The 26,272-nt window shown below is 38.2% G+C and overlaps 3 protein-coding genes across 4 annotated transcripts in view; 1 reads left to right on the top strand and 2 right to left on the bottom strand.

The window, feature by feature from the left end:
- Positions 1-10,763, top strand: part of LOC112161564 — an 11,455-nt gene extending 692 nt beyond the window's left edge. The window contains exons 3-10 of one of the 2 annotated variants that reach the window (XM_036214124.1): positions 2,587-2,803; positions 2,987-3,062; positions 3,214-3,525; positions 3,650-3,728; positions 3,815-3,906; positions 5,058-5,255; positions 5,341-5,427; positions 5,515-5,762. In XM_036214124.1, the coding sequence (XP_036070017.1) occupies positions 2,587-2,803; positions 2,987-3,062; positions 3,214-3,525; positions 3,650-3,728; positions 3,815-3,906; positions 5,058-5,255; positions 5,341-5,427; positions 5,515-5,570 (1,117 nt within the window). In that variant the 3' untranslated portion in view covers positions 5,571-5,762. Of the gene's footprint in view, positions 1-2,586; positions 2,804-2,986; positions 3,063-3,213; positions 3,526-3,649; positions 3,729-3,814; positions 3,907-5,057; positions 5,769-5,896; positions 6,026-7,592; positions 7,734-7,922; positions 8,035-10,267 lie in introns of those variants that run through there. The other variant, XM_024296783.2, reaches the window with a different exon arrangement.
- The window catches only part of pleca (plectin a), a gene marked incomplete in the record, with an annotated part of 104,365 nt that extends 83,848 nt beyond the window's left edge, over positions 1-20,517 (bottom strand). The window contains 3 exon segments of the mRNA XM_024296696.2: positions 17,829-17,994; positions 18,964-19,001; positions 19,509-20,517. Of these exon segments, the coding sequence (XP_024152464.1) occupies positions 17,829-17,994; positions 18,964-19,001; positions 19,509-19,668 (364 nt within the window).
- zgc:174680 (uncharacterized protein LOC100136843 homolog) lies at positions 10,757-15,254 on the bottom strand. Its single transcript, XM_024296746.2, has 7 exons — positions 14,971-15,254; positions 13,249-13,922; positions 13,115-13,160; positions 12,951-13,042; positions 11,914-12,024; positions 11,272-11,548; positions 10,757-11,191 (listed from the first exon to the last, which is right to left on the bottom strand). Exons 1-7 carry the CDS (start codon positions 14,998-15,000, stop codon positions 10,985-10,987), a joined length of 1,437 nt encoding a protein of 478 aa, XP_024152514.1. The 5' UTR covers positions 15,001-15,254; the 3' UTR covers positions 10,757-10,984.
- Positions 20,518-26,272: the final 5,755 nt, after the last annotated feature.

Below are 26,272 nucleotides of genomic sequence, written 5' to 3'. Positions count from 1 at the left end.
GACACACACACTTTGATAAGCCCATGAAGAAATACAAATAAAATAAAACATGATCATCTAGGCTGCATTGCAGCAGCAGCTGGAGCTCATAACTGATTTCATGCTAGCACATGCTGATTGATGAAATCACTTGAATAAGAAATCTAGTGAAATACCAGAATACAGAAAGGGTCTAACCGTGCGACAGTTTCTAAATGTGTGCAGACAGTGGTGACGGTTTTATTTGCAGATGAAGGATTACGTTCAGGAGAACGGTTCCGGTGTCCGGTTAAACCACCCGGTGGTTCCTGAGCGGAGCTGCTATAAAGGAGCACCGAGCTGCTATCGCAGCGGGTCGGATAAAATGCGGAGAGCATATTTGTGACAGCTAATGGTATTTTACCTTTCAGTTTCATTTTAAATATGTGAGCCCAACTTAAAAAAAGTCCCGTCTTGGACGCAATTAAAATACAAGCAGGTAATGCAGGGTAACACATCCTTCTTCAAAAATAACTTCCTACAAAACTGATTCTTCTCAGTCCAGTTGAAAAATGATTCTTTTTCCGCAAATAATTGAATAATTATTGACATCGCTGTGACCAATAAATAAAAAATTTTTCCCTCAGATTCCTTGGGAAAATAATGAAAGCTAACATCAGTATGGTATTTCAGTGAATTACAATCCTTTACAGCACAGAAGTGGGATGTCATCTTCTCTTCTCCGGCTTCTATGCTGCAGCCAGGCTAGCTATGGTGACGTATGAAAGTCTCAGGAATTCAAACCGAGTTTTTCTCGGGGACTTTGAGTGACAGTGATTTAAAAGGATAAATACTCGGAAATGCAAACAATAAATTATTTCTTATAAGAAAAATGCCACACATACTAGTGGTGTGCCAAAATATCGATATTGTGATATATCACGATAAGAAGTGACTTTGTCTGAGCACGAGAATGACCGCCATTGCGTAGTTCCGGTGTGCTGTGGGAACTGGGCTCGCGCTTCGCAGGTGTTTGCGTGTACTTCAGGTACCGGTCAGAATTTTTATTTTCATGCACTTCAATGTTTAACCTGCTGGTGTACGGTGTAACTTTGGTAAATTTATAATGTGACGTTTTCAAACAATGTAATTACTTGTTGCTAATGTTAATTTAAAGTAATTCTTAAATAAAAAAGCAGGATTTGATGTTTGAACTTAAATAAAAATGTAATTAAAATAAAGTACATGAATTCACTGTAAAATTAGGGAGGTTGCTAATTAATTTAAGCATCTAAAATGATATTTAATGCCATTATTATGTGTGTTTTAAGGTTTTTACCTATTAACTGCTGACTGACCAAATGGAAAAATGATAAAAATTGGAAAAATAATCTCAAGTGACAGTCTGAGTAAATCAGCCTTCATTTTTGGATGCTCAGCCCTTTTCAAGCGAGAGAAAAGTGCAGAAAAAATTAGGTTAATTTTGAGAGAGGCTGTAAAACATTATATTCATCATCCTTTGGTGTGACATTGTTTTAGAGGTAGATAGCTGTCACCACTTGACTTATTTAATTTTGTTCTGTTGTTTACAAAAATTCTGCCCTAAGTAGTGTGACTGCTGATCATGTTTACTATTGTTAACATTGAATCTGACAGATAATTCCAATTCAGTTGGTGTCAATGTTTGTCAAAGACAGTATTACTGATTTCAACAATGTTGCACAAAAGTGTCTATAATTTGTTGCACAAAATAAGAAAAGTTGTTTATTATGATTGTGTTAAAGCTAAAAAAGGTATATGGGGATATATTTTCCCGAAAAACATGTTCTTCTATATAATGCTAGTTACTAAAGAGCATTTTTACCAATTATCGTAGTATCACGATATTATCGATATCGTGAGCCATATATTACGTATCATGTCGTGAGGTACCCAGTGATTCCCAGCCCTAATACATGCGAAGAGCTCAGCACAATCAACACATGATTTTCATTGGAGGGTGACTTTAAACCTTTTTTTTTTTTGTTTTTAGTTTTTCTGGAGTGAAAAACATTACCATATATTGGAACAGTAATCTTAAACTGTAATGATTTGATGTCGATTCAATACATGGTGTAGTTTAACATAGTTTTCTTCTGGGCTCTATTTAAAAGTAATGTAAAATTTTGTGATAGAACAAATGATTGCCACAAATTTTCTATTCCCAATCACTCCAATATAAGGTTATGGACAACTGAGCATATCCTGTCATCAGATATGGCATTCCAGATCATCGCAGGACCAATACAAAACATTTATAACTCCACATTTATTGGTCAAGGGTTATGAAAAATATTTTTTTTCCACGATGAGATGATTGTGCCAACTACAATCTCACTATTTTACAACTGAATAGTTGATTGACTAGTACAAAGAAATCATGGGTGTTGACATCTGTACATGTTGACAAAAAGATGTCCAGATTTTTGACTCATCTTGTTGGGTAATTATGTCATCGCAGTGGATGAAGTTGTTCATCTGTATCATATCATATGTCAATCTTCAAATAATATTGTTTTTTAAATAGCAATAAATAAAGTAATATTTGAGTGATTGTAATACACATCTTTGTTCTTTTGTTTTTGACAGGTCCTTTCCAGCTATGTTTGCCCGTGGAAGAGGAAAGCGGCGCTTTCCTGCAGTAAATTGTATCCCTGCAAAGAAAATTAAACCATTGGAAGTGGTCTTTCATTTACTGCCAAAACAATGTGAGAAAAGTCCAAATGAAGAAGAGCAGATAGTCCATCTGCAGGCAGGGTTGGGTCGTAGGACTGCTCACCTAGATGAAAGCACAACACATGACGAGGTAATAAGATGCAAATTGTAATGTCTGTGTATTTTTTGTAAATTTTAAGTGTTGAACAGTAAATGTCTATTGGTAACTTGTTCAGTGAGACACCTGAGAAACACAAAAGCAAAGTTAATAAATTATATAAAAACACTTATTTTTATCTTTAAATAAGTAAATAATTGATATATTTGTTTACAGCTGTGTGAAGCCCTCAAGGTTTTGTTTCCAAAACTGGCAACAGTTACTGGTGGTTGGTTGTTATATAAATGTCGAGGTAAGAAATATTAAGTTTCAATTCTGTTCGATCTCTTTTGCCTATTGATAAACCTTAATAAGTTTAGAAATAATTTGAAATATATGTACGTATTAAGTATTAATGTATCTTAGTTTTAAAGGCTAATCTTTCCTTTAAATGTCGTCTACAGGTGGCTGGGGGAGCCGGAAACTCTCTTTAGTTGCACCTGATGATACTGGCTACACGGGCAAAATATTAAAATTGGCCACTAAGAGTGGGAATACAACAATGTTTATTGCCCCAATCCAAGAAGAGTTCAGGACAGATCCTCTTGAACCAACTAATGAAGCGTTCAGCAGCATGCCCAAAGCCACATGTCAGAAGTGTAAAGAAGCGGTTCCCTTACAAATCCTCACAGAACACATCAAATCTTGTCCTGGTGTTGATGGCTGTGACAATGATCTCTCAACTGTGGAAGCCACTGAACCAGTGGGGACAGAATGTAAGAATTTTCAGTAATTTTTTGTAAGCACATATTCCTACTAAAGCAAATTTAGAAACTACTGGTAGTGGTTTGAAACTTGTTGTGGAAATGTATTTAAGTTTGTAACCTTTTACTTCTTCAGCATTGCAACAATGTCCTCTGTGTGCAGAAATCTTTTCTGCGGCCTTCATTGAGGAACATGCTTCTTCATGTGGAGAAAGGTATTTGTTAACCTCTTACTTTTAAAATTTTCAATCTACAATAAATCTATTTGTCAGAAGTGTAACAGAAAGAACTATGTGAGTAGTGCAGGAAATGAAAGAAGTCTTGAAGGTACTATCAGTGAGGAGGAGCAAACAGCAGTGCCAGGAACATCTGGAACTTCAACAGTCAGTGATGGTAGGTGTAGCTCAGGGTTAGTACAGTAGATGTGGAAAGTTACATGTAGGTAATATTACTGTACTCCCAATTCATGGCTTACCGTTAATCTGTATCAGTGATGGTCAAATGTTCCCCTCTACCTGAGAAAAAAAATTATCTTTCAAGGATAACACTAGTGCTGGGTGATATGGGAAAAAAATTATATCATGTTATAAAATATTTTATATCAATATACAACATATATCACGATATACGACAATAGAGTATATTTTCAGCTACTCTCGGAAAATATGCCTGATGTTGCAGCAGCTTTTGTGAAAAGTTGCAACAAAAGTTGCAATGTTTTAAAAAAATTTTTTTAAAGATGTTAATTATGAAATAAACTTAACATTCTCATATTCAAACTCATTTTTATTGTGACAGATGCTTTTTGAAAATACGTCATATCTATATACACAATGTTTGCGACCAGTACACCGCCAAACCACTGCATGTATGCGTGCAGCACCTTCACTTCACCGCGTGCATGTTTGCACGCAGCGGACCGCCATCCTTCCTGCGGGGTGACCGTTCACGCACGTCTTGAAGAGAAAACAGTCAGAGAGAAAATAAAAGAGAGCACGGTTTATGTTAAAGAATCAGAAGAGAAACAGTCACGAAGCTGCGTCATCATTCATGACTGTTGTCACGGTAGATTGGTAAAGTTGCAGTGACGATAAAAAGTTGCAAGGTGCACAACAAATCGCCAATGTCCTGGAGGGTCTGATAATGACATTTGGCGAATAATTGATCAAATTGAATAAAGTTGATCTTATCTTATCTTAAATGATCTTAGCAACGATATAAATGATAGAGGAGAAAGGCCACGATTGACACTTTTGTATCGCCCACATGATTTATATCGTCATATCGCCCAGCACTAGGTAACACTGACAATTTTTATTACAAAGCAGTCACTACATAATATTTGTGGTATACCACTAAACACAATTTGCATACCACCACTGATGCTTACAACCAAGTTAGAGAACAGTGTTAACTAATTTAATATCTAACCAAGCTTTCATGCTCCAGTGTGGTTTAAACAAATCACCAGTGTCTGATGTTTTTTTTATTTATTTTTTTTTATTGTATTTATTTATTTATTTATTTATTTGCTTATTTTAAAGGCTGGATAACTATCAGTGACCCTGTTAAAGCCGCAACTGCCTTTGCAAGCTATTGTCGGCATATGCACGAAGGGGAAAGTCCACTACTTTTGAGCATGGACCTGAGACAGACCCCAGCTGAACAGGACTTGGCCCTCATTTCCTTCTATAAGCGGCCTAATGTAGAGTGGGGACGTCCTCTGAATTGCAGACTTGAAGGTAAATGCAGGTTACAGCAATTTAAGTTAAAAAGAAAACAAGTTCACCGTATGGTAAAATATTTAAAACCATATTTGTGATGTAGGGGATTCTGCTGTTGGACAGGGAGTCACTCGGTTTTTAATCTCAACGTGTATGGATAAGCTGAGGTCCGGGTTTTGCATCAATTTTGGTATGCATATAACATTATGCCTCTTTCCAAATTATATGAAAGAGTACCTATGACTTAATTTACTTACAATGTTAATTTCTTGTACAGCAAATTCCAACGTTACCCGGCTTTTTGAAGGACCACCTGGCCATTTAGTTCCCTGAGCCTCTCACTTTCTGGTAGAAAGTGACATGTTTCTTGTGGCAGGGAGAATGATTGGCCATTCCTTTATACATGAAGGACCCTGCTTGTCTGGGCTCAGCCCAGCTGTTGTTCATGTTCTGCTTGGTGGGAGCCTTGAAACGGCAACCGTTACACTGGAGGACTGCCCAGACCTGGACATCAGAGACAAAATCAAGCTTGTATGTTTGTTTCTTTGTTTGTTTTTGATATTAGGTTCTGAGAAGTATTTTAATTGCCATTTTCTACTCTACATTTATTTTTAAGGTCTCGCTCAAACTCTGACATTTATTTCTTCTTTTATTTTAAGCTTGAAGGGGGCACTGAACTTTCTGATGCTGAAAAAGCAAGTGTACAGGAGTTGGCCTATGCCTGGGACCCTACTTCCCTGACTGAGAGGAATCAAAACTGGCTTTTTGAGAAGCTACTGATCCATGCTGTAAGTGAAAATGTTTTATTTTTGCCAAATCTTTAAATTTAGTTATCAGGGATGCAAAGGTATAGTATTTTTGCTTTTATTTTTAAATGGTAAAATGGTTAATGGCTTGTACTTGTATAGCGCTTTTATACCTTTCCTGAAGGCTCAAAGCACTTTACAGTCACACACACATTCACCCATTCATACTCTAGCTGTGTTTACATGAGCAAAATGTCCTTGATCGAATCAAAGATGGGCCTGAAAAACTTTATCCGATTGTAACAAACGTTTCCATGTGCTACACTGTTGATCATAATAAATCATTTTGACATGCGCAGAACTGTCTAAAATACCGGAAATAGTCTGTTGCGGGGTTCTCATAACCGCTCATCTGCCATCTACAACAGGAAGAACCTCGGAGCAAAAAGTAAAAGTGTTGAAAATCCCCAAATCTTTCTGAGGACTTTTGTTTTCACAACTCTGTCCTTTTAAATGTCTGACTTAAAAACCTGGGTAGCAAAGCGCGCTCCTGCGCGCTCCAGACTTGGAGCCCGGGAATGTTGGTGTGCGCACGTTCATATTGACTCTTCATTCAAAGTGTGCACTTGATTGCACGCCGACGCGGCCAGTGTGGAAGCACCTTAAAGGTGCACGTTATATTTTTGTGGTTTTTTTCAAATCCTCAAACTAAAATGACATCAAAAATCGGATTTCTTTATTGCATTTCTTTAATTTCATCAAAGCAATGAAACAAACTGTAATTCATTCATATTGTAGTGATGATCTCAGACACGCTGGGCTTGTTGTCTGGCAGCGCAAGGAATTGTGGGTTACCCATTCTTTTGCCTGTCTGACTGGAATTGGATTTAAGTTTGGGTTTTCGTCAACGTATTTTGTTGTCTGACTGTTTGTTGGCATTTATGATTTTGTCCTGTTATGTTTGAATTCTTCCTGCACCTGCAGTGAGAATGATGGAGAGGCTGATGAAGACCCCCTCTCCTTGTGTCATTGTGGGTTGTCAAAATAAAAGCTTGTATGTTTGTTATGAGGGTGCTCAGCTTTTGTCAGCTAATATGTCGCTGCAATTCATCTAAATTGTAATCAAACCAAATTTGAGGCTTACGTGACGTGAGGACAAGCAGTGGGAGAAATGAACATTAAATCACGGACGTTCATTTTGTTATTAAATCACATTGATAGTGGGCTACTTTATAGATACATGCAGCATGTGTTGCCTTCATTATAAGACTTATATAAGGCATTTAAATGTATGTGGCTCCAGACATATTTGTTTTTTATTTTTTTGGTCCAAAGTGGCTCTTTAACATTTTGGGTTGCCGACCCCTGACATAGACTACCTAAAAGGTTTCATGGTAGAAAATCTATTACGTCCTTTATGTGAGCTTTTAGTTGGCACCTTTAGACCCTAAACATTTCTATTCACCATTAGAAGTACAAATAATAAAAATAAGATAATGCATATGCCTATCCATCCACAGTTCTGAATAAAAATTAAGTTTGCTGTTTGTGGCAGCTAGAGCTTACTAAATTTGTTTATCATTTTTTAAGCTGTCTTGTTTGTTTACAGGTCCTTGGGCGAGTCACAAGGCAAATTAAACAGCTGAGAAGAGGGCTTAAGGAGACTCCGGTGTGGACAGTGCTTACCAAGCGACCTGAAATTGTCGCCTTGATCTTTCCCGATGAAGGAACAGGCGCCATTTGTCCTGAGGTACATGTTACCAGTGACCTCTGTTAGGATTTGTACTTCTACAATTTTCTTAAAAAAGTACACCTTGTTGAGAATTGTCATGCATTTTACAAGGTAAATGCAGTGAAAAAGTATTGTTGACAGAAGTAAAAAACATTATAATGAAGTTAAAATTGTCCTAACATTATTACCGCTTTTATCCAATTACAGATACTTCTTCAACGCATCAGTTGGCCAAGGGAGGAGGAAGAGGAAGATGAAGATTGGTCTCCCCAAACCAAAACCCGCATTTTAGGGTATCTTCGGGAGTTCATTGAAAACGGTACGTTTACAAGTGATGTGTGAGTCATGAACAAATCGTTCAAAACTCGTGAGTCACTTTACTGACTCGAGAATCATGAGTCATCTTCCCCAATGACTCATTAACTGACTCATTTTCTTCCACCACTAACAATTTATTGTAGAAAAATATCCCGCTTTGCACTGTAAAAAAAAAATAAAAATGATCTTCGCTATGAGAATGAAAAACTCTTGGAACAAAGCTCAAACCCAACAGAATCTCTCGTTTTTTCTGTGCTGCACCACTCTGCTGACACCTGCAGCTCCTCACCCCTCCCTCTCTGAGAATCTGCTCCTCCTCCCAACCGGAGAATCTGTGGCCCACTCCCCTTGCTGAGGTGCTGCAACCAGTTCTCAGAGTCTGTGCTGAATCATATAAGCGGGTTTGAGTCAGGACTCATTTGAATCAGCTTGAAACAAATTGAATCAAATGAGCAATGACTCGTGATTCATGACTCAGAGCTCACTGGACACCCGAACAGCGCCTCGCTCCGAGCTGAATCATGAGTCAGGACTCGTATGGCCTATCACGGAGCAGTTTACATCGTTTGGAGGTGAATTGTTTGAAAGAATAGGTGTGTTTGAGATGACACAGCGCCTTGCCTGCATCGTCGACGAGACCAAGCTGCTGCTGGAGGGGGCGGAGAAAGGCGCCTGAGATGAGGGTGAACGGCGAGACTGTACGAGATCGGCTGAATTTTAATATGCCACTCCTCCTAGTATGATTTGTGCTGTTGTCTTTTATATTTAACATCTTTCAGAGTAAAGCAGATAAAAAAATAGCTGTGGGATTCATTTCATGTGCACTGTCCCAAATAAAAGGATAAAATAGAAATTAAAGTTAATTTTAAAGACAACATCACATAACAGATTATTTGAAATCTTGTTTATTTTTTTATCAGTGATTTACTACCTTCCAGAAAGAGTAAAGAAAATACACCGAAGTCCTTCATTTATCACCAGTTATTTCACATAGAACTACAAGAACTTTCAGGACACATTTTCCCCACAATGCATTATTTTGTAGTCCTTGTATTTGGTTATCACTAGGGATGTCCTGATCCGATCAGGTGATTGGAAATCGGGCCCAATCACGTGGTTGACTCAATCGAAATCGGACATTTTATTCTTATTATTAAGCGAGACAGTTGGAGGCTGACTCCACTCTCACCCCAGATTTGTAAATTAAAAAAAGGGGGGGTGCATGTCTAGGGGAACCTAAAGTCACGCTGCCTGATTAACCCTTTTCACCATGGCAAAATGGTGACGTTACCACACTTGTGTAAAGTGACTTCCAGTTTATGGGTTAAGTTTACTGGGAAAGTTGACAACTGAACCCTGTTTAACACAATCTTAAAAATTAAAGGTAACCCTACCAGTTGTAATGGGAAATGTGTACAATATTTATTTTATGAATGTCCTACCTATTTTATTTCCTCCTTGATTTTTTTTTTTACATATAAAGAAACAAAAGTATGACATCCACCAAAAGTGTAGGTTCTGTTAAAAATATATCAATCTTACATTTGGGCAGACATTATTCCAACAGTTTCTATTATGGCTTATCTTATTTGTGCATATTTTAAATGCGATCTAGCACAAAAGTTGATAGAAATTCATGTTAGCCACATGCAATACGTGCAGCCAAATACGCACATTAGTTCCTGTTTGCATGTATTTTAATTGTTTTCAGGGAAGGATTTAGTATTTCACTGATAATTGTTAAAACAAAATAATTGTTAAAACAAAAACGGTTAGGCACAGCTAATATTTTAAAACTTTTGAATTTATGTTGGACTTAAACCAGTTGACCACAATTCCACTTTACTACTTTATTTCAACCTCTAAGGGGCAGCACACAGTTTTAGACAATAGTATTCCATAAGAACCCATGGTGACATGGTGTAACAGAAAAATATAATTAGTTCTGTGGTCCTCCTGGTTTGTGGTGTATTCCACATATATATATTTTTTTAGGAAAAAATAGAAATAGGTTTTTATGGGTTAAATTAAATTGTCAAAATTTTGAATTTTTAAGTTCAATTTATAGAGGTACACAGACTAAAATGTTGATTTACTGTTTATTTACCCTTCAAGTTTATAAGTCGAGCTAGTCTTGCATTATTGAACAAAACGTTTATTTGAATATCTGTCAAAGCTCATAATGTCTTCAAATGTAGTTTAAACCTAACCATAAGCTTTCTCTTTGTACACAGCAACATCAAGTGAACTGACCAAACTCGTCAAATTCTGGTCGGGTTGGGAGATTCTGCCAAACAGACTTACCATTGAGCTGGGAGATGGGAGTCATCCTACTGCAGCAACCTGCTATGAGACCCTACGCATTCCGTGCCACTACAAGAACTATTTGACCTTCAAAGAAGACCTCCTTGCTTCCATTGAAACCTGCAATGCAGGATTTGGCCTTATTTAGGTGTTCCTCCATCAAAGTTACTGTTCATCCAGTTGTGTAGAAGTCATTCTTAAAGGTTCTGAATTAAAATATTAGCATTTGCTGTGCTCTTCAACCTTCATATATATATGAAAACAGATAATAGTGCCATTTACTTAACTGTTCCATGGCTTGGTTCTGATCAATTCTAAATAAGTCAGGAGTTGATGTTATCGTGTTGTCATTTGTTAAGACTTGAACAGTCTTTGGCTGAGCAGTGATGTATGTTAATCCTTAATAAACAACAGGTTGATTTAATGTGCCATTTCAATTTATTACACACGTTCCAATCATCTTAACATTTATGTAAACATGGAAATACTCCATTTGGGGATGACAATGCAAAATGAAATGTTTTTTTCTCAAATTTCTCAAAACTTGAGACTTGATTAACTGTAGTGTAACTTACCTAATTCTTAAATATTTATATTAAGAACCTCTTCTTTAAACATTTGTAGTTTAATATGTATACCACTTTCATTCAAAACCATTGGTGACAAAACTGAACAGCTGCAATGTAGATGTCTGAGCCAAAAGACTGGGATGCAGCTCTTGGATTAACCACTTCCTGTAAAGCTTCCATTTGTTCCTCTGTCAGTGGACAGTCCATGTTTGGAACAACAATGCTTGAATGGTTCTGGCAGGAGAGCCCACTTTCTTCCCAGTCAATGTCAGGAATCAGGAACTCCTGCAACAAACAAGAATGGCGATAGATGAATTTTATTTAATACACTTTTAAGGGATATATATACACACACACACACATACCTGTGTGTTTTCTGGTTCAGGAACAGGATGATATGTGCGACCCAACTCCCACAGTTGGTTGGGGGTCATGTTGCTTTCTGTTCGTAGTGGATGATTGTCCCATCCACTGCAAAATGTATCCAAATCGTCTTGCAGGCGAGGCAGAAACACATAGTGGCAGCAGAAGAGGTGTGCAGAATTTGAAATGTCAAGAAGGTCTTCTTCCTCAAGGTTGTGAAGAACGTCATAGTAGATGGATGTAACGGCCACCCAGAGATCTCTCCATAGTCGTTCTATTCTGAAATATATAAGGAAATATGTAGCCACATATGGCTTTTTTTATTTGATTACTCGTGTCTAAACCTCATAAAATCCATGCATTACAACATTCATAATGTCTTATATATTATAATAGATGTATGTTGTTTAAATTCATGTCATAATTTTATGTAAGACATGCGGTAACTTTTAAGAATCCATTGATAGTAATATGATATTACAAAAAAAGTAATTTCAGACACATTTGGCAGTCCATCCTGATGGCTAGTGCACTATTTACAAGGTTAAATACATTTCCTAAAGAAAAAGCTTTTCAAGAAAACATTTTAATTGTTTATAATTTAAATTATAAAAAATAAACGACAGAATATTAAAAGAACAAACCGTTGATTGTGCACACTCTTTCCTGAGATGAAACTGCTTCTTCCTGTGCCACGGATAGTAAACATCAATCGTGCGACATCCACATTTTCTCCTCCGTGATCCCCACGAACTCTGGAAGAAATACAACACCCCACCCCAAAAAAGAGGGAGAAAAAAGGTTAGGAACTATCAAATCAAATAATTCTTACTAAAGCCACAAGTGTCAATATAAAGAATGACACCATTAAATATTTAATTACTACTGCACTGCAGTGCTTCTGACCCAGGTTGCCTGTTTAAATGCACCTTCCAATGTGTGTCAGAATGGTAGGTATTGGTTGATATTTTTTATTTTGGTCTGATTGGTTTAGGTTATGAAAGTTTAAGGTTTGGCACAGCAATCAAAAACAAAACACTGAAAACATTTAGCATAATAAACTGTTACCTTGTGCTCTTATGGGGTCCAGATGACCCGACCCTTACTTTGTTATGTGATCCCTCCCATGACAAAGTTGGAAAAGATGTCTGCCACAGACAACAGTAAAGACGAAAAATCCTTGGAAAAAAAAAGTTGAACGCGCTGTCTTGTGGGGTCCAGATGACACCACTTTTAATGTAACCATGCCTAGGTCAACACAATGGTTATGAACTATAGTTGCCAGATAGAAACTGAAGATCAGAGATTAATGTAACAGCTGTTTTTTAGTTTCTGTTTTCAACAGCATAGTAATAATTCCTTGGATTCATATTATTTTTATTAGATTAGGAAAGAATAATTGTTTTTTTCTTCATGATCTGTGTAAAGTAACTATTTATTCATCAAAACAAAATTAAATATGAAATAATAATATATTCTGGTAAAAAGGGTCACCCTATGATTCAAACGTTTTTTTTTTGTCTACATAATAGTATTAAATATAAAATGCCGGTGCAACATCAAAAATAAAAACATGAATTATTACTCTTGTAATTTCAATAATTATTACCAGGTAAAAACAATCAACTCCCCCCATTATATTCAACTACAGCAACCCATTTTGAATTACAGCACTTATTACCTTAGAGGAAAGCCAAATCTTTCAACAGATGTTTGGAAAAATCCCAGTGTTGTTGATGCCAGATTATTGGAAGCAGCACCAAGATACATAACCTGCATCCAAAAAATAACAATAAGCAACATACACCATGCCTGTGTCCATGTGTGACTTGTAACTAAACTCACCTTACGAGAAAAGCCATCAATGCCTCCAAAGATCACAATGTTATAGCTGCATTGGGGGGAAAAAAACCCTGAATATTACCATAGCTCTATAATTCTCAGGATGATCTTTAACTTCAAAAGCTCAATTAATTTACCGTATCAGTTTGTGGTTGGTGTCAATATGCATTAGAGAGTGTGGTCCTGGGACAGAATAAGCACGTCGAGCAATGCAACCCAAAGAAACCATCCTTGATACAACACCAGCTGTGTCAACACGATGCATGGAACATCGAACTCTTTGGTATTGCACTCTGTGTCCTCTGGCCTTAAGAAGTGCCTTCACCATCCGATATCCAGAGTGGGGCTGCCTGGACTTTATGTCTATAATGCATTGGTCTAATTCTTCATCAGACATGGTGCTGTAGAGTGCCTTGACAGAAAGTTGGAACTCATTCATGCGTCGGAAAACAGTGCTTCTGGACATTCCCAAAATTTTTGCTATGGTTGGAATGGACAAGTTCAGTTCCAGAAGACTGCTCAGATGATTGGGGGAAAGAGCCATTCTGCGACGCCCTGAGGGTCCTTGCTCAAAATGAATCACAGCACTGTGTGGATGTATTTTGTCCTTTTCTCTTTTTATCAATGTGTGTAATCCGCTTAGTTCATCTAAAAGGACAGGGCAAACATCAACTTGGCCAGACAATGCTTGAAGAAAAACGAGCTCCTGAGTGCAAAAGAAATCCAAGAAGTCCAGATCCAGAGGAAGTTGTTGAAGACAATACTCTAGACGTGAACGCAGTCTCTCAAGAATATGTTGAAGAAGAATATCCTAGAGAAATAAAAACAATTTTGTAAATGCTTTTTAAATGTGTCACTAAATAACAGGGAATAAAAATAGCACATATAAATGCATTCCTAAAAGATACTGATAAGTACAACAGATAGCATTATATCTATGACCTTTATTAACATTCTAGAATGTAGAATGTTGATAAATAGTGTAGACATTATGATAAATTAGTGTGATTAATGACTATTTTTCAAATGTATTTTTTTTTAAATACCAGACCATCAGAAGAAAAAAACAAACAAACTCCAGACCGTCCAGGATTTTGTGGCAGATTTCACATTATTGTTACAGCCTATAACGCCTGATGTTGCCTGGTGTTAGCTAAGCTCCAAACTAGCATAAAAAACGGGAAAATTCTAAATAGGCCAAAACAGCTAGCATGCAGCTGAAATATTGGCTAAACTCCAAAATAGCCTAAAAAAATTAAAAAAAAAAAATCCTAAATTAGCCAAAATAGCTAGCATGTAGCTAATCGTCTATAGGCTTGTTGTGGAGGAGACTCAACATGGATTTATTTTCCTGCACACTCTAAATTCTTCCTTTGTATTATCAATTTGTCTTTCTCTCATACAGTATTGCACAGCACATGACAGTTCTGCACCCGCACGCGCTTGGCTTAGCGTAGACAGAAGAGAAAAAGTCATGAAGCTGCATCGTCACCCATGACTGTTGTCGCGATGAATTTGTCAAAGTTGCGGTGAAAATAAAAAGTTGCAAGATGCACAACAAAATCTCGGTTTAATAGTTGCATCGTTTTATCACGGCCTACGAATGAATGAGAAGAGTTAAAATGGGTAATCTCCCGCGGTACATGTGAAAAATCTCCCGCGGTACGGTAATATGAGGAGACAGATGTTAGCTAGCTGTGGTTGATGCATCACGTTAGCATGAAAGCTAAGTCACTTTCGATGGCTGAACGTGACGGCGAACTTAAAAATAAAATCACAACAAAAGTTGGGCATATTTTGCACTCTGTTAAACGATATTAATGAGAAAATAATAGGGAAATATAAACGTAATTACTCACCGATGTGCTACCGCTTGCGTTGGCTGCCATCTTGAACTCCAAAGCGTAGGAAGAGCTGACGTCACGTCAGTGTCGGGATTTGATTGGCTGGATATCGATGTGCTCCTGGATCGACTACTTGCTCTAATGAGACTGTTTGGGCGAAGTTTTCACTCTGAATTTTTTCATGTTGAATTTTTTAACCCATGGAAATTTTAAGTCTCGAAATTAAAAACACATAATTTTTTAAAATAAAAAATATTTTTGGGAGCATAAAATTTTGCTGTTTAAAAAGCAAGGGTTGAAAAAAAATTCAGGATAAAAATTCAGAGGTTAAAAAAATTCAGAAAAAAAAATTCAGAGGTTAAAAAAATTCAGAATAAAAATTGAGGGGGTTAAAAAATTCAGAATAAAAATTCAGGGGTTAAAAAAATTCAACATAAAAAATTCAGAGGTTAAAAAAATTCAGAATAAAAATTCAGGGGTTTAAAAAAATTCAGAGTCTGATGGAACTAAAAAACTTCCATAATAAAAATGTTCAAATAAATACAGATCTTATTTTTCTAAAGGGTGAAGTGAGACTTTGTGGATCGTCAATGAGAAATTAACCTGAATGGCTCTTAAAGTGTTAACGGTTGCAGACTTGTTTGGACAACTTTAGCTGTAATTCAACAAATGTTGAAGAATGAGAAATCAATTAAATAAGAGAGAGGGAGGGGGGTCATGTTTGGCTCCATCAACTGATCATTTATTTAACAATTTGCTCCCAATCACCCAATAAGCATCAATTACATCATCAGTTTTGCAGAGAAGCTGAGTGGAATTCACATATGCTTTTATGCAACATAAATGAAAACAAACTAAGACTGGACTCATTCCCAGAATAAAGCACATGTCCTCAAATTTTTGGATGCAGTTTATCAAGTCTGCAGCTCCACGACGTGACTGCTTTGGGTCGGTTGATCGCAAAAACCTTCATGGAGCTCGAAGCTGTTTCCACCTGCAGTCGGATCAGTGACTCAGGATGTTCTGTTCTACATTCCTGTCATTTACATGATAAACGCGGTTTAAAAAAGCGGGGCGGGAGCGTGCGCGGCAAGTACTCACGCGGCGGATGCGCAGAAGCCTCCCCGGATAAAACACCGCAGAGGACGGCGGGCCTCCTCCTCTTCTTCTTCCTCCAGCAGTCGCTCAAACTTTGAGCATCGCCCCCTTTTTATCTGCAGCGGAGCCGCGCCTGCGTCCTGCGGGGTCCCGGCTGCGGGATGCTGCTCAGCCGCTCAGGGCCGCGGCGCGTGCCGACAACCGCTGCAGCCCGCGCGCCTCCCTGTCGCAGCACCGCATCGCGCGCACTCAGAGGACACCGCAGATCCGCACCTTCACTATAACCTTTTGACTTTGATGGAGTCAGACTTCACCCGCTTGTGACCCCAGAATGTGGAGGCGCGCGCATTTGATTCATTTAGGCTTAAAGCGACTCAAACTCCAAATGGATTATTTAGCAGATTCCTATTGGAGGTTGAATCCAAACTGAAATCAGTTTTCATGTTGCAGATTAAAACCCTGGAAATTAAAAAAAAATAATAATCATAACTTAACTTTACTATAGACCAACTTAATGTAAATAAGGTGGAGGAGATAAGAGAAGAAACAAGCTGTTATAAAACTGGAATAAGATAAAGGAACTATGGATCTTTGTCGTTTTGGTTTTTCACAAACAACAAAAAACATAATTTTCTCTAAATATAAAATCATAAAGAACATTAAATTAACAGATCCACTCTGTTTTTCTTCTCCTTGCACCCAACTTTAGTGAAATTCTTTGTTACATAATCACATCAGAGTAGATTTGAGCCTGTTTGTCTCACTGTTAGGAACCCAAGGGCCTCCTGGAGGGGGTGTTCCTGGCCCCCTCATTAGTCCTGAATCGTGCCATTGTACCAGCTTGTTTTGACTTCTGTTGAGCTGGTAACCATGTGTCCAACAGAAGGTTATCTCTGCTGAGATGTTACCATGATTACTAATTTGTGCTGAAAAATGCTGCGCAGGAAACCAACAGGTTAAAGTGAGATTATAATAAATTCTTTAAAAAAAAACACTCATCAAAACTCACACACTCTACTTGGTAGGGAAAAAAACATGTTCCTTTCATGTCACCAAAATATCACAGTCACAAAAACAAACTTGTACCAAAGACCTGCTAAATCTGTAGAAATGCCTCCAATCAAAGCTGCTTTTTTCCTCCCATTAAAGGGGATTTGATTTATCATTATATCTGATGAAGATAACTAGCTGAAAAATAGGCTTCAATTGAGCCCAAAACAGACCAATAGGTCATGTGATCACTTGGATTGCTTCCTTTTCCTTCTTTGTTTATGCAAAGTTGAGTGAAACACAATATAATTTACACAGAAAGATAAAATATGGTCTGAGAAAATTTTGGAACCTCTTCAGAAGTGTGTTTGTTTGCAATATTAGACCATCCATTATCCACCCACCAACTCAGTGGGCTTGTGGTAGAGTGTCCGCCCTGAGACTAGAAGGTTGTGAGTTTGAATCCATACCCGAGTCATACTAAAGACTAAAAATGGAACCAACTCCCTGCTTGACGCTCAGCATTAAGGGTTGGATTGGGGGGTTGTGTCTGCAGCTCACCACTCCCCCAGGGGATGGGTCAAATGTTACAAAGAACAAATGTTGCAAACCTGGGTGCATGACAACTAATGGGACTTTAATTTCTCAATTTTGATTTTGCAACAAACCCCCAGAGGTTACTTGATGAACTGCACTTAAAAGGTTTCAAACCATGAGGCTTTCACATCAAAGAGGTGAAAGTGGTTCAGAAAGGCAAACACTTCGACTCTTCACCTTCTGTTTTTCCGCTGGAGTCACAGCTTCCATGCTTGGTTTGAGGTTTTGCTTCTTCTTCCTCCTCTTCCTCACTGCAGGGCATTCTGCTTCCTGTTCAGGGATCACCGTCTGCTTCAGCTCAGCTTCAGCAGACTGCACGGCAGATGTCAGCTTCTCTTTTGGTTTTTTCTTCCTCTGAAATCAAAATGAAGCATCCATTCAATTTTCAAGTGAACTGATAAAAGTCAGGATAACATCTGTTTATTTATATGGGCATTCAGAATTTTAGGAGTAAAAGTTTTGAGAACAATGTTTCGAAGATTTTATCAATTTTATCAATTAAGATGTTAAAATAAGTTGAATTTGTAGAATTTGTTGGAATAGACAAAAAGACAATAACATGATTTTATCAAGATTTTTGGAGCTTTTTTTTAGCTTTAGTGAGTAAGTTTGATGAAAACGTGTCACATTTTTATTGTTTAAAATACACAAGACTTTTCATCATTTCATGCAGTCATTATGCAGTTTTAGTGGCGCCATCATCATCCCACAAACCCCACTTTTGTTAAATGCAAATGCATGCATTGTGTTGGGTGATCAGGGTCTGACAGTCTGATTGTTGCAGCTCTGTTTTCCATGTGTCTCTCTGTGTGTCCACGTCTTGGTGCAGAAGGAAGTGGACCTTTGCTGCTTCAGCACACAAAGAGCTCCACTCATGGAGCCCCTTCAGAGAGCCGTCCGCTTTATATCTAACAAAGATCGCTTAGTTCTTAGTAACTGTGCAGCAGCACTCAGATAACCATAAACCACAACATGACTTGGATGGAGCTTTAGAGTGATAACAGGGTTTTTGAGCAGAAAATGGAATGTAAACATCTACAATTCTGTAGAAACCTTTGTAGCAATGATGTCGGATAAAGAGCTTTAAAACTTGCAGTTTTTTATTTAAAGGTAAATTTAAAAGGATAGGATTCTTGCAGTCAGAGTGGTAACATTTGGAGTTATTTTTTTGGCTGTGGCATAAACTGTTGTGAAGATTTAGGTGCAGGAGGCCCTCTACAGTCCAAGATGGGTACTGCAGGGACTGTGAAAGTGACAGTAACAGTGAGTCTGTTTACATTCAGAGGAACTGAAGGAAAACAAAATACAAACTTCACTTCTTACCTGATTAGGAGCTTTTGATTTGGAGTGCCCCATCATCACTGTGAGGAGAGAAGACACATGGAGTCATAGATTAAAGGGGAAACTATTTAAAAAAAAAAAAAGGGTTTTAATTTACAATTGCTTCATGATAATGTGACTTTAGCTGCACGTTAAGAAGAGATTCAAAGCCTGAATTCACACATGAGCCTCAGGAAAGAGCAGCTTCATATGCCGACTTGAACTCAAATGCAAATCAACACAGTAAATTCTTGACAATTAAGTTTTATAGTAGCTGTGAGCAGAACGGCTCTCTGTATCAACACTCATGGACTGCAGCCACTCAGTGGAGGCAAACCCAGGAGGAGCTGGGAGTTTTTGGAAAATGTGGTTTCTAGCATCTCAAAAAAGAAACCCTGACTAATTCTGACCAGAAGAACTAGAAGGAAAAAGAAAAAAAACAGTTTTTCCACATAAGATTCAGCAGAACTGAGCTTGACTTCAACTCAAGCAGCATGTTTGGCCTCCACTCCCCCTGAAGGGGGGCGGGAGGTTGAGGACCCACCTACCTTTCAGATACCGCTCCACGTTGGGTGATGAGCTCTCGTTCCAGCTATAGCAGCAGAAGAACAACAGCCAGACCAGGAATGTGGCAACTACCAGAACCAGGACCCAAATGAGCCGACCCACGGCTGGGTCGGCGGCGACCCAGGCAGCCAGGATGTCCATGGTGAGCACTGAAGCAGAGCCTGAGTCAGAGGAGCTTCAGACTGCAGCGGAGCTCATCGATGGGTGAGCCTGCGTCCTCTTAGACCAGCAGGGAGAAGAGGCAGGAGCCAGAGCGACGGCAACCACAGATGGATACCAGCTGTTCCAGAAGGGGCCTGTCTCAGACCTCAGCCCACGTCAGCTCTGTGTGCGTTCACTGTTGTGTGTATTTCAGTCAGGACTGGAAAAGTGTGTACGTTAAAAAAAAGGCAGTCTGAAGGTGTGGCTCTGGGCTGCAGCACGGAGCCCAGCTACCAGCCACTCCCAGGAACCTCAGGAGGAACCCTCACTCTCACAAAGTGGGTGTCACGTTGGCTGGTGGGAACTCAGAAATGCACCTGGGGCACATTCACATCCACTGAGTTACCTGCCAGCTAGAACTTGCTTAATGACAGGGGACAGCAGCCTTCAGAGCAGAGCCGTCATGCAGGACGAGAAAGAAGCTGTACTATTAGTTCTGCGTTCCAACTCACTGAGTCTGACTGGGAGGTAATTTATAATAGCGTCTTGAGTCCTGTCAGTAAAAGAAAAAACATTCTACAGACTGGTTCCACTGGGTTGTTTACTTGAGTCAAATATTTGCTGAAAATATGAAGGCATGGTGGAGCGGTTTAGATAAAAGGTGTGGTAGAACAGGAGCAAAAACAACTTCAGCAGTCAGGTTTACTGTGGAAAAAACAGGTTGTATTGACTTTATCATTGACTTATTATTTGATTTTCAGAACAAGTGAAATAATCATCCATCCAATCAATGTTCACTCTGAGCAAAAAGGGATTTTCTACAAAAGAAGGTAGGAATCTACTGAAGCTGAAAAGACTTAACCTGTGCAGGAGCTGAAAGAAAGAGATCAATGCTGCCCTCTGGTGGCCACATTGAGGAAATGAAACACCTGAAGCAAATCACATTTCTAAAAGATCTGCTCCTTTAGCTATTTTCATAGATTTATGGAGCAATAGAACATAATTCATTGATTATTTCACAAAATCAAAGGTAAAAAAGAAATAGAAAAATAAATAAAATAAATGACCCTTTTAATTTTTTAAAAATAGTAATACTATTTGAGGTGTTTTGTTGATCACTTACAGCCTCATTCAGAACTCCATCCTGGATGCTGAAATACACCATTAAAGGTGTTTTTTGAAGCCGTTCTGTTGCAGATGCCGTCTGATTGTAACAGTGATGGTCTTAATTTGGGTCGAAGGCCATTCTGTGGTGTGGCAGACAGCCCTTTGGATCCTCCAGCTCAGTGCTGGTCACATTTCTTTTTACTTTTTTAGTTCTTTAACCCTCACGATTAAACAAATATAAAATAAAACTATTGTTTCACTGCATCCAACCTCAGCAGTAATGTTGTGAGACAGCTCAGCAATCTGGCAACATTCGAAGAAATCAAGCTTTTTTGCATTTGCCATTAAGAGACCTTGACAGGATGATTTACTTATTAGATAATAAAGTTGACTGCACTTTTTAGTACAAATCTGGGCTTTTAAATGCTGTGGTCTTAAAAATCTGATAAACAGTCATTTTCATTATTTTCAATAAATTTGCAGCTAATATTTCCTCTGTTGCTTCGTTTTGTATTTCGCTCACCTGCCTCTAATGACCGTCATTGCGATAAGTTAATGATGAGTTAAATCAGGTGTGCAGAAGTAAGGAGAGATGGAAAACACGAAGGTTGATGCTCACTGAGGACTGGAGTTCAGAATGAAGTTCAGATTATTTGGCTTTCATGAGATGATTTTAAGTGGACCATAAAGATCTGGAAGAATTCGGGGTCAAAAACAGTCGCATCATAGCTTAGTTTGATGTTTCCTACATTCTTTGTGTAGTATAATCACGTCTGTGAATGGACTTTTTGAAATTAACTCTGGGTTTAAAGCAAGTTTCAAAGTACACTCTTTATGTTCAAAGAGTTTTCTGAAATAACGTCTACCATCCTTATCATAGTTTACAGAATCAAGACACAAAGTAAGATTACTCTCTAGCAACCACCAACCAAACCAGTTTCCCAAACTACAAGATTAAATTCCACAAAATCAACAAGGAAGCAGCAAAACTTGACTTTTGCTGTTTTTTTTCAAAATCTTCCCTTCTTATCCTCTGCACTTGATTACAGTTGAAAGTTAATTTATGAACTAGAGAACTCAAGAGTCCAGACAGGTCCATATTATAGCTCTTTATGTTTGTGATCATAAAAAAAAAAAAAAAATACTGAGAAAGAAGCTCAGAATAAAGTGCAAAAGTGACCTCTGGAAGGAAAAGAAAAAAACTAAAGGCAAAGAAATGATTTCTACAAGCATCCTTGACCTTTCTGCAGCCTCTCTGTTTCAGAGGTGAAGTGAGGCTTTTGCTGACGCTCGATCATTTCTACAACAGGAGAGCTTTGCAAAAGGCACTTCTTGGGCACAACTGCAAGCCCGGGTTTCTAAAGAGGAAGTGAGCGAGTTCCAAATCTGACAGCTCTTAAAAAAGACAGCAGGAAAGCAAGAGGCAGCAAATCAGGGCAAGCGTGGATTTGCTGCAGATGAAAAGCAGCAGTGAAATGACCGCAACTCAGGAGGCAGAAGGCATTAACCTCAGTTCCACAAGACGACTAACTTTTTGTGGGGCAATTTAGGCCTGTGAACCGTGACTAACACCACGGAGGAACATTAAGATGCTTACAGACTCACACTACCTCAGCCTCCATTGTGCTGAGTCAAAGTCAGAGTTCATTTAGAGACTCTCCATTAAAAAAAAAAAAAAAATCTTCAACTTATCAGCTTCTTAGGATTTCCTTAAGAAACAATCAAAACTTTAGGTCATGTAATCTGATTATCCTAAATATATATTGATATAACTGAGAATGCTGATTGTGTTTTTAGAGCTTTATTTATAAACAGGAACATCAAGAAAGATAAAAAAGAAGAGTTGAAGGATTTGATTCTAAATGGTGCACAGAAAAAGAACTATCTGCAGAGCAATCAGGGATCTGGATGCAACTCAAAAAACGAGCTGAAGGTAAGTTCTATCTGAGAAAAAAACTGATGCTCCAACACCACAGCAGGCAACATAACAAAAGCGAAAATAATCCCCGCTCCGCTCTCACTGCAGCTTCCTACCAGAACCCAAAAATATGCCACCTGTGATAGGCTCATTTTTAGATCACAGATTGATAGAATGAAAAGGTATCCAAGGTGTGCTTTGCCTTAGTGTAATGACAGGAGGGCAATTTTCATGACCTAAACTGGGACAAACTGAAAGGCTGACGCTGTGAGTGGGATGGAAGCAGCAGGAAGCAATTTAGAAAACAACAGGATTTACAAAACTGTTATAAATGAAACGTGTACCAAGGAAAACACAGTAGATGGATTTGAGTAACCATGGGGTCGGCAACCTTTAACAGTAAAACAGCCATTTTCGACTGATCAAAACCAAGAAGGAGTCAAAATTTATGATATTCTTTTTGTTTTTTAAATAATAAATATGAATTGTGTCTATTTTTGGCATGAATATAAGCAAAAGTATAAACAGAACCAAGCATCTTTCAAAAGTGTTTTTTTTTTTTTTTTGACACAGGCTCAAATAACTTATTTTCAAAATAAAAGATGCTCTGTGCCAAACATGATCATCTCAGTGCAGCTCTGGGCAGCTAATAACCAAGATAATATATGGTTTTAACTCATAAAAGATTAAACTTTTTTAAAGTTTTTTGCTTTGCATATAAAATCTGTGCATTCTGGTGGTAGCGTTGAGCAAACAAAACATCCTCAGGTCAACAGGGATGTAAAAACCTGCATAGTTTATCATCTATGTGCACCTCAGCCATCACTGTATGCATTTAACTCATCTAAATTAAATAAATACGTATTAAGTAATCCTAACCGGTATAAAACATCATTTACAGACTACACCGAAGTTGCTTTCTGAATTGGACCACCTGTCAGGCAGAAGAACGTTATTTTAATGGACTTGATTAATATAATCCTCCTTCAGCACTGAGTGAACACTAGGGGGCGTGATCTGCATTTCAACCAGAAATGTGAAAGTTTAGATATAGTCTGTATTAAATAATTACTTTGACCTAACAAGACAAAAAGATTCTCATCTTACCAGGACTTTTATTGTGAAGGATGCATCATATCAGTACAGGAAATAATAACTATTTAGAAGAATAAAACAAACTAAACAATGGCCTGTTTCTATCAATCAAACGAGCCCTGGTTAGTTAGGTGAGTCAGGTATGCTCAGGACAACTCCGACTTCTGGATCAGGATCTAAGAACTTACTGAAACTTCACAATAACATCTTAAAACCAAATTATAACAGAACAAAAAAAATGCTAACTGTTAAGTTAATATGTTACTTAACATAATACTTCTGGAGCTATTTGTTTAATAACCGAGTTCTCAGATGGAGTTAATGACTATCTCTCCGAGTCAGTTCCTTTTCTATACAGTAGATAAAGTGATAAAATTAGGAAGAAGTTCTTCTGTAAGGAGCAGGTGGCGCCTCTGATTATTGTATGAGTAACGGGGACAGAGATGGGTAAAAGCTGGGTGTTTTGGGTTTCTGCTAGTTGCCATGGCAACACAAGCTCGCATCCAGCAACCTACTTTAAGATTAAGATGCAGTGCACTTTTTTTCTTCCACACACACACACTCAGAGGACTGCAGACACAACCATTGTTAAAAACTCCCATCTTCCTGACAGATAGTCGAAGAGCGTCCTCCCACCTCTGAAACACAACAAACACATCAGCACGTGTCGCACAATCAACAGGCTTCTATTTACAGGGAACACAAGCAGGCTTTACAAGAACTACAATGCTTGTCAGAACTACAATAAACACTGACATACCTTGAGAATTGCATCTGTCAAGGGGTCTCTGGGTCTTCAAATATTTGGTAATAGGTGTAGTTTCTGACTGGAGCAGCTGCTCCACCACCACATTACTCCTCTTTCCTTTCAAGGTAGAACATTATTATTATTATTATTATTATTAAACTAGGCGATTTAATCACCTCTAGTAAAAGGACTCGATCTCTGAGGCTCCGCCTTTCATTGCTTGTGGGTGCTGTCCTTTTCAGCGTGTTTGTGTTTCACCCAATAAAACAAACAACATCCGAACTTTTGCAAAGATGGATGTGCATACCGTATATCTGCCTTTTGCAGCCTCGACCATCGCTACACTGGTTGTAGAAATGGCCGAGCTTAGCGGCGAGCTAGCTGGGTGGAGCTGTTAGCGGCTAATCACTGCTAGCTGAGTGGAAAAACTGGCTTTTTGTTTTAGCCTGGCAGAAAAGACTCTTCCTGGAAGGGGCTGTTCTCACTTTGTGACATCAGCTCGTGACAACCTGCTCATTTTTGTGGGTTTGGGAGGGGCTTGTGATCACAGCTCATGTTTTTGTAGGATTACTCAGAAATGTGTGAATGGATCAAAATACCACTTTAAGGTTAAATATAGTGATAAATGAACCCTATAATACACTTAAAAGTTCAAAAAGTTAATTTAGAATGTTAAGGCCCTTTAAGATACTGAGCAAAGTGATTGTAAAAGAAGGTTTTAAGTAAGCCCCCAAGAAAGACTTAATGATGACCAAAAGGGAAAATTTGGAGGAAATAAAAACAAAAAATGGACATCTTTAACATTTTTAAACAGCTTTTTCAGAAACCTGTTATAAAATGAAATTAACTTGATAATAATTGATCAAATTCATGAACCAAATTTCCTTCAAAGACTTTTTTTAATTCCAAACAAAAAACAGTTTGAAGTTAGTTTTAAATTGTATTCTCATTAATGGCTGCGTGATGTGGTTGGGATGTCAGGCCTAGTACTAAAATGGTTCTCCTCATATATTTGGCTGGCTGGTAGAAGCACCAGTGTGTCTGCAAACTGCATATAATCTGATCCTGAAATCTGACATGTGGAGTACCTCAGGGGTCGGTCCTAGGGCCGCCCTTGTTCCTATTGTATATGCTTCCCCTAGGGAAGATAATTCAACAGTTCAAATATATTTCATACCACCTCTTTGCAGATGATATTCAGTTGTACTGTTCATTTAAGACCTCTGACACCCACAGACTGAGCTTCTTAACCAATTGCCTTTCTCAAATAAAACATTGGCTAAGTGACAGCTGCCTTCAGTTAAACCCAGAAATAAACTGAAGCCCTGATTATTTCTCCATCCCTAACATTAAACAGCAACTAGGTAAACTGAGCCCTTTGGTAAAACCTAGCCTAAGAAACCTTAAAGTTATCTTTGATGGACAATATCCCTTGAGCGTCACTCTAAACAGCTTCTGAAGAACTGCTATTTCCAATTGCACAATATCTCTCCATACTCAGATCAATGGTTTCTACACGAGTTAGAGATGATCATTCATGCATTTGAGTCCTCACACCTTGACTACTGCAACAGTCTGTTCTCTTGTATGAACAACAAGGTGGTATAGAATTCTGTTGCTAGACTTCTAACTTATGCAAATAAAAGAGCTAACATAACCCATATCTTAAGATCTCTTCACCGGCTTCTGATTAATCTCAGAGTACAGTTTAAAATCCTTCAGAGCACCTTCTTATC

The sequence above is a fragment of the Oryzias melastigma genome, linkage group LG11 (assembly GCF_002922805.2).
Source record: "Oryzias melastigma strain HK-1 linkage group LG11, ASM292280v2, whole genome shotgun sequence".
NCBI lineage: Eukaryota > Metazoa > Chordata > Actinopteri > Beloniformes > Adrianichthyidae > Oryzias > Oryzias melastigma.
The sequence above is the reverse complement of the archived record's forward strand: the minus strand, read 5'-3'. Positions and strand labels throughout refer to the sequence as shown.

Excerpts from the sequence above, each read along its gene's own strand:
- zgc:174680 (XM_024296746.2), bottom strand. The coding sequence starts at position 15,000 with ATGGCAGCCAACGCAAGCGGTAGCACATCG. Across the intron at positions 13,161-13,248 it reads ACCAACCACAAACTGATACG|CTATAACATTGTGATCTTTG; the intron begins GTAAATTAATTG and ends CCCCCAATGCAG. Across the intron at positions 11,192-11,271 it reads CTGAACCAGAAAACACACAG|GAGTTCCTGATTCCTGACAT; the intron begins GTATGTGTGTGT and ends TGTTTGTTGCAG.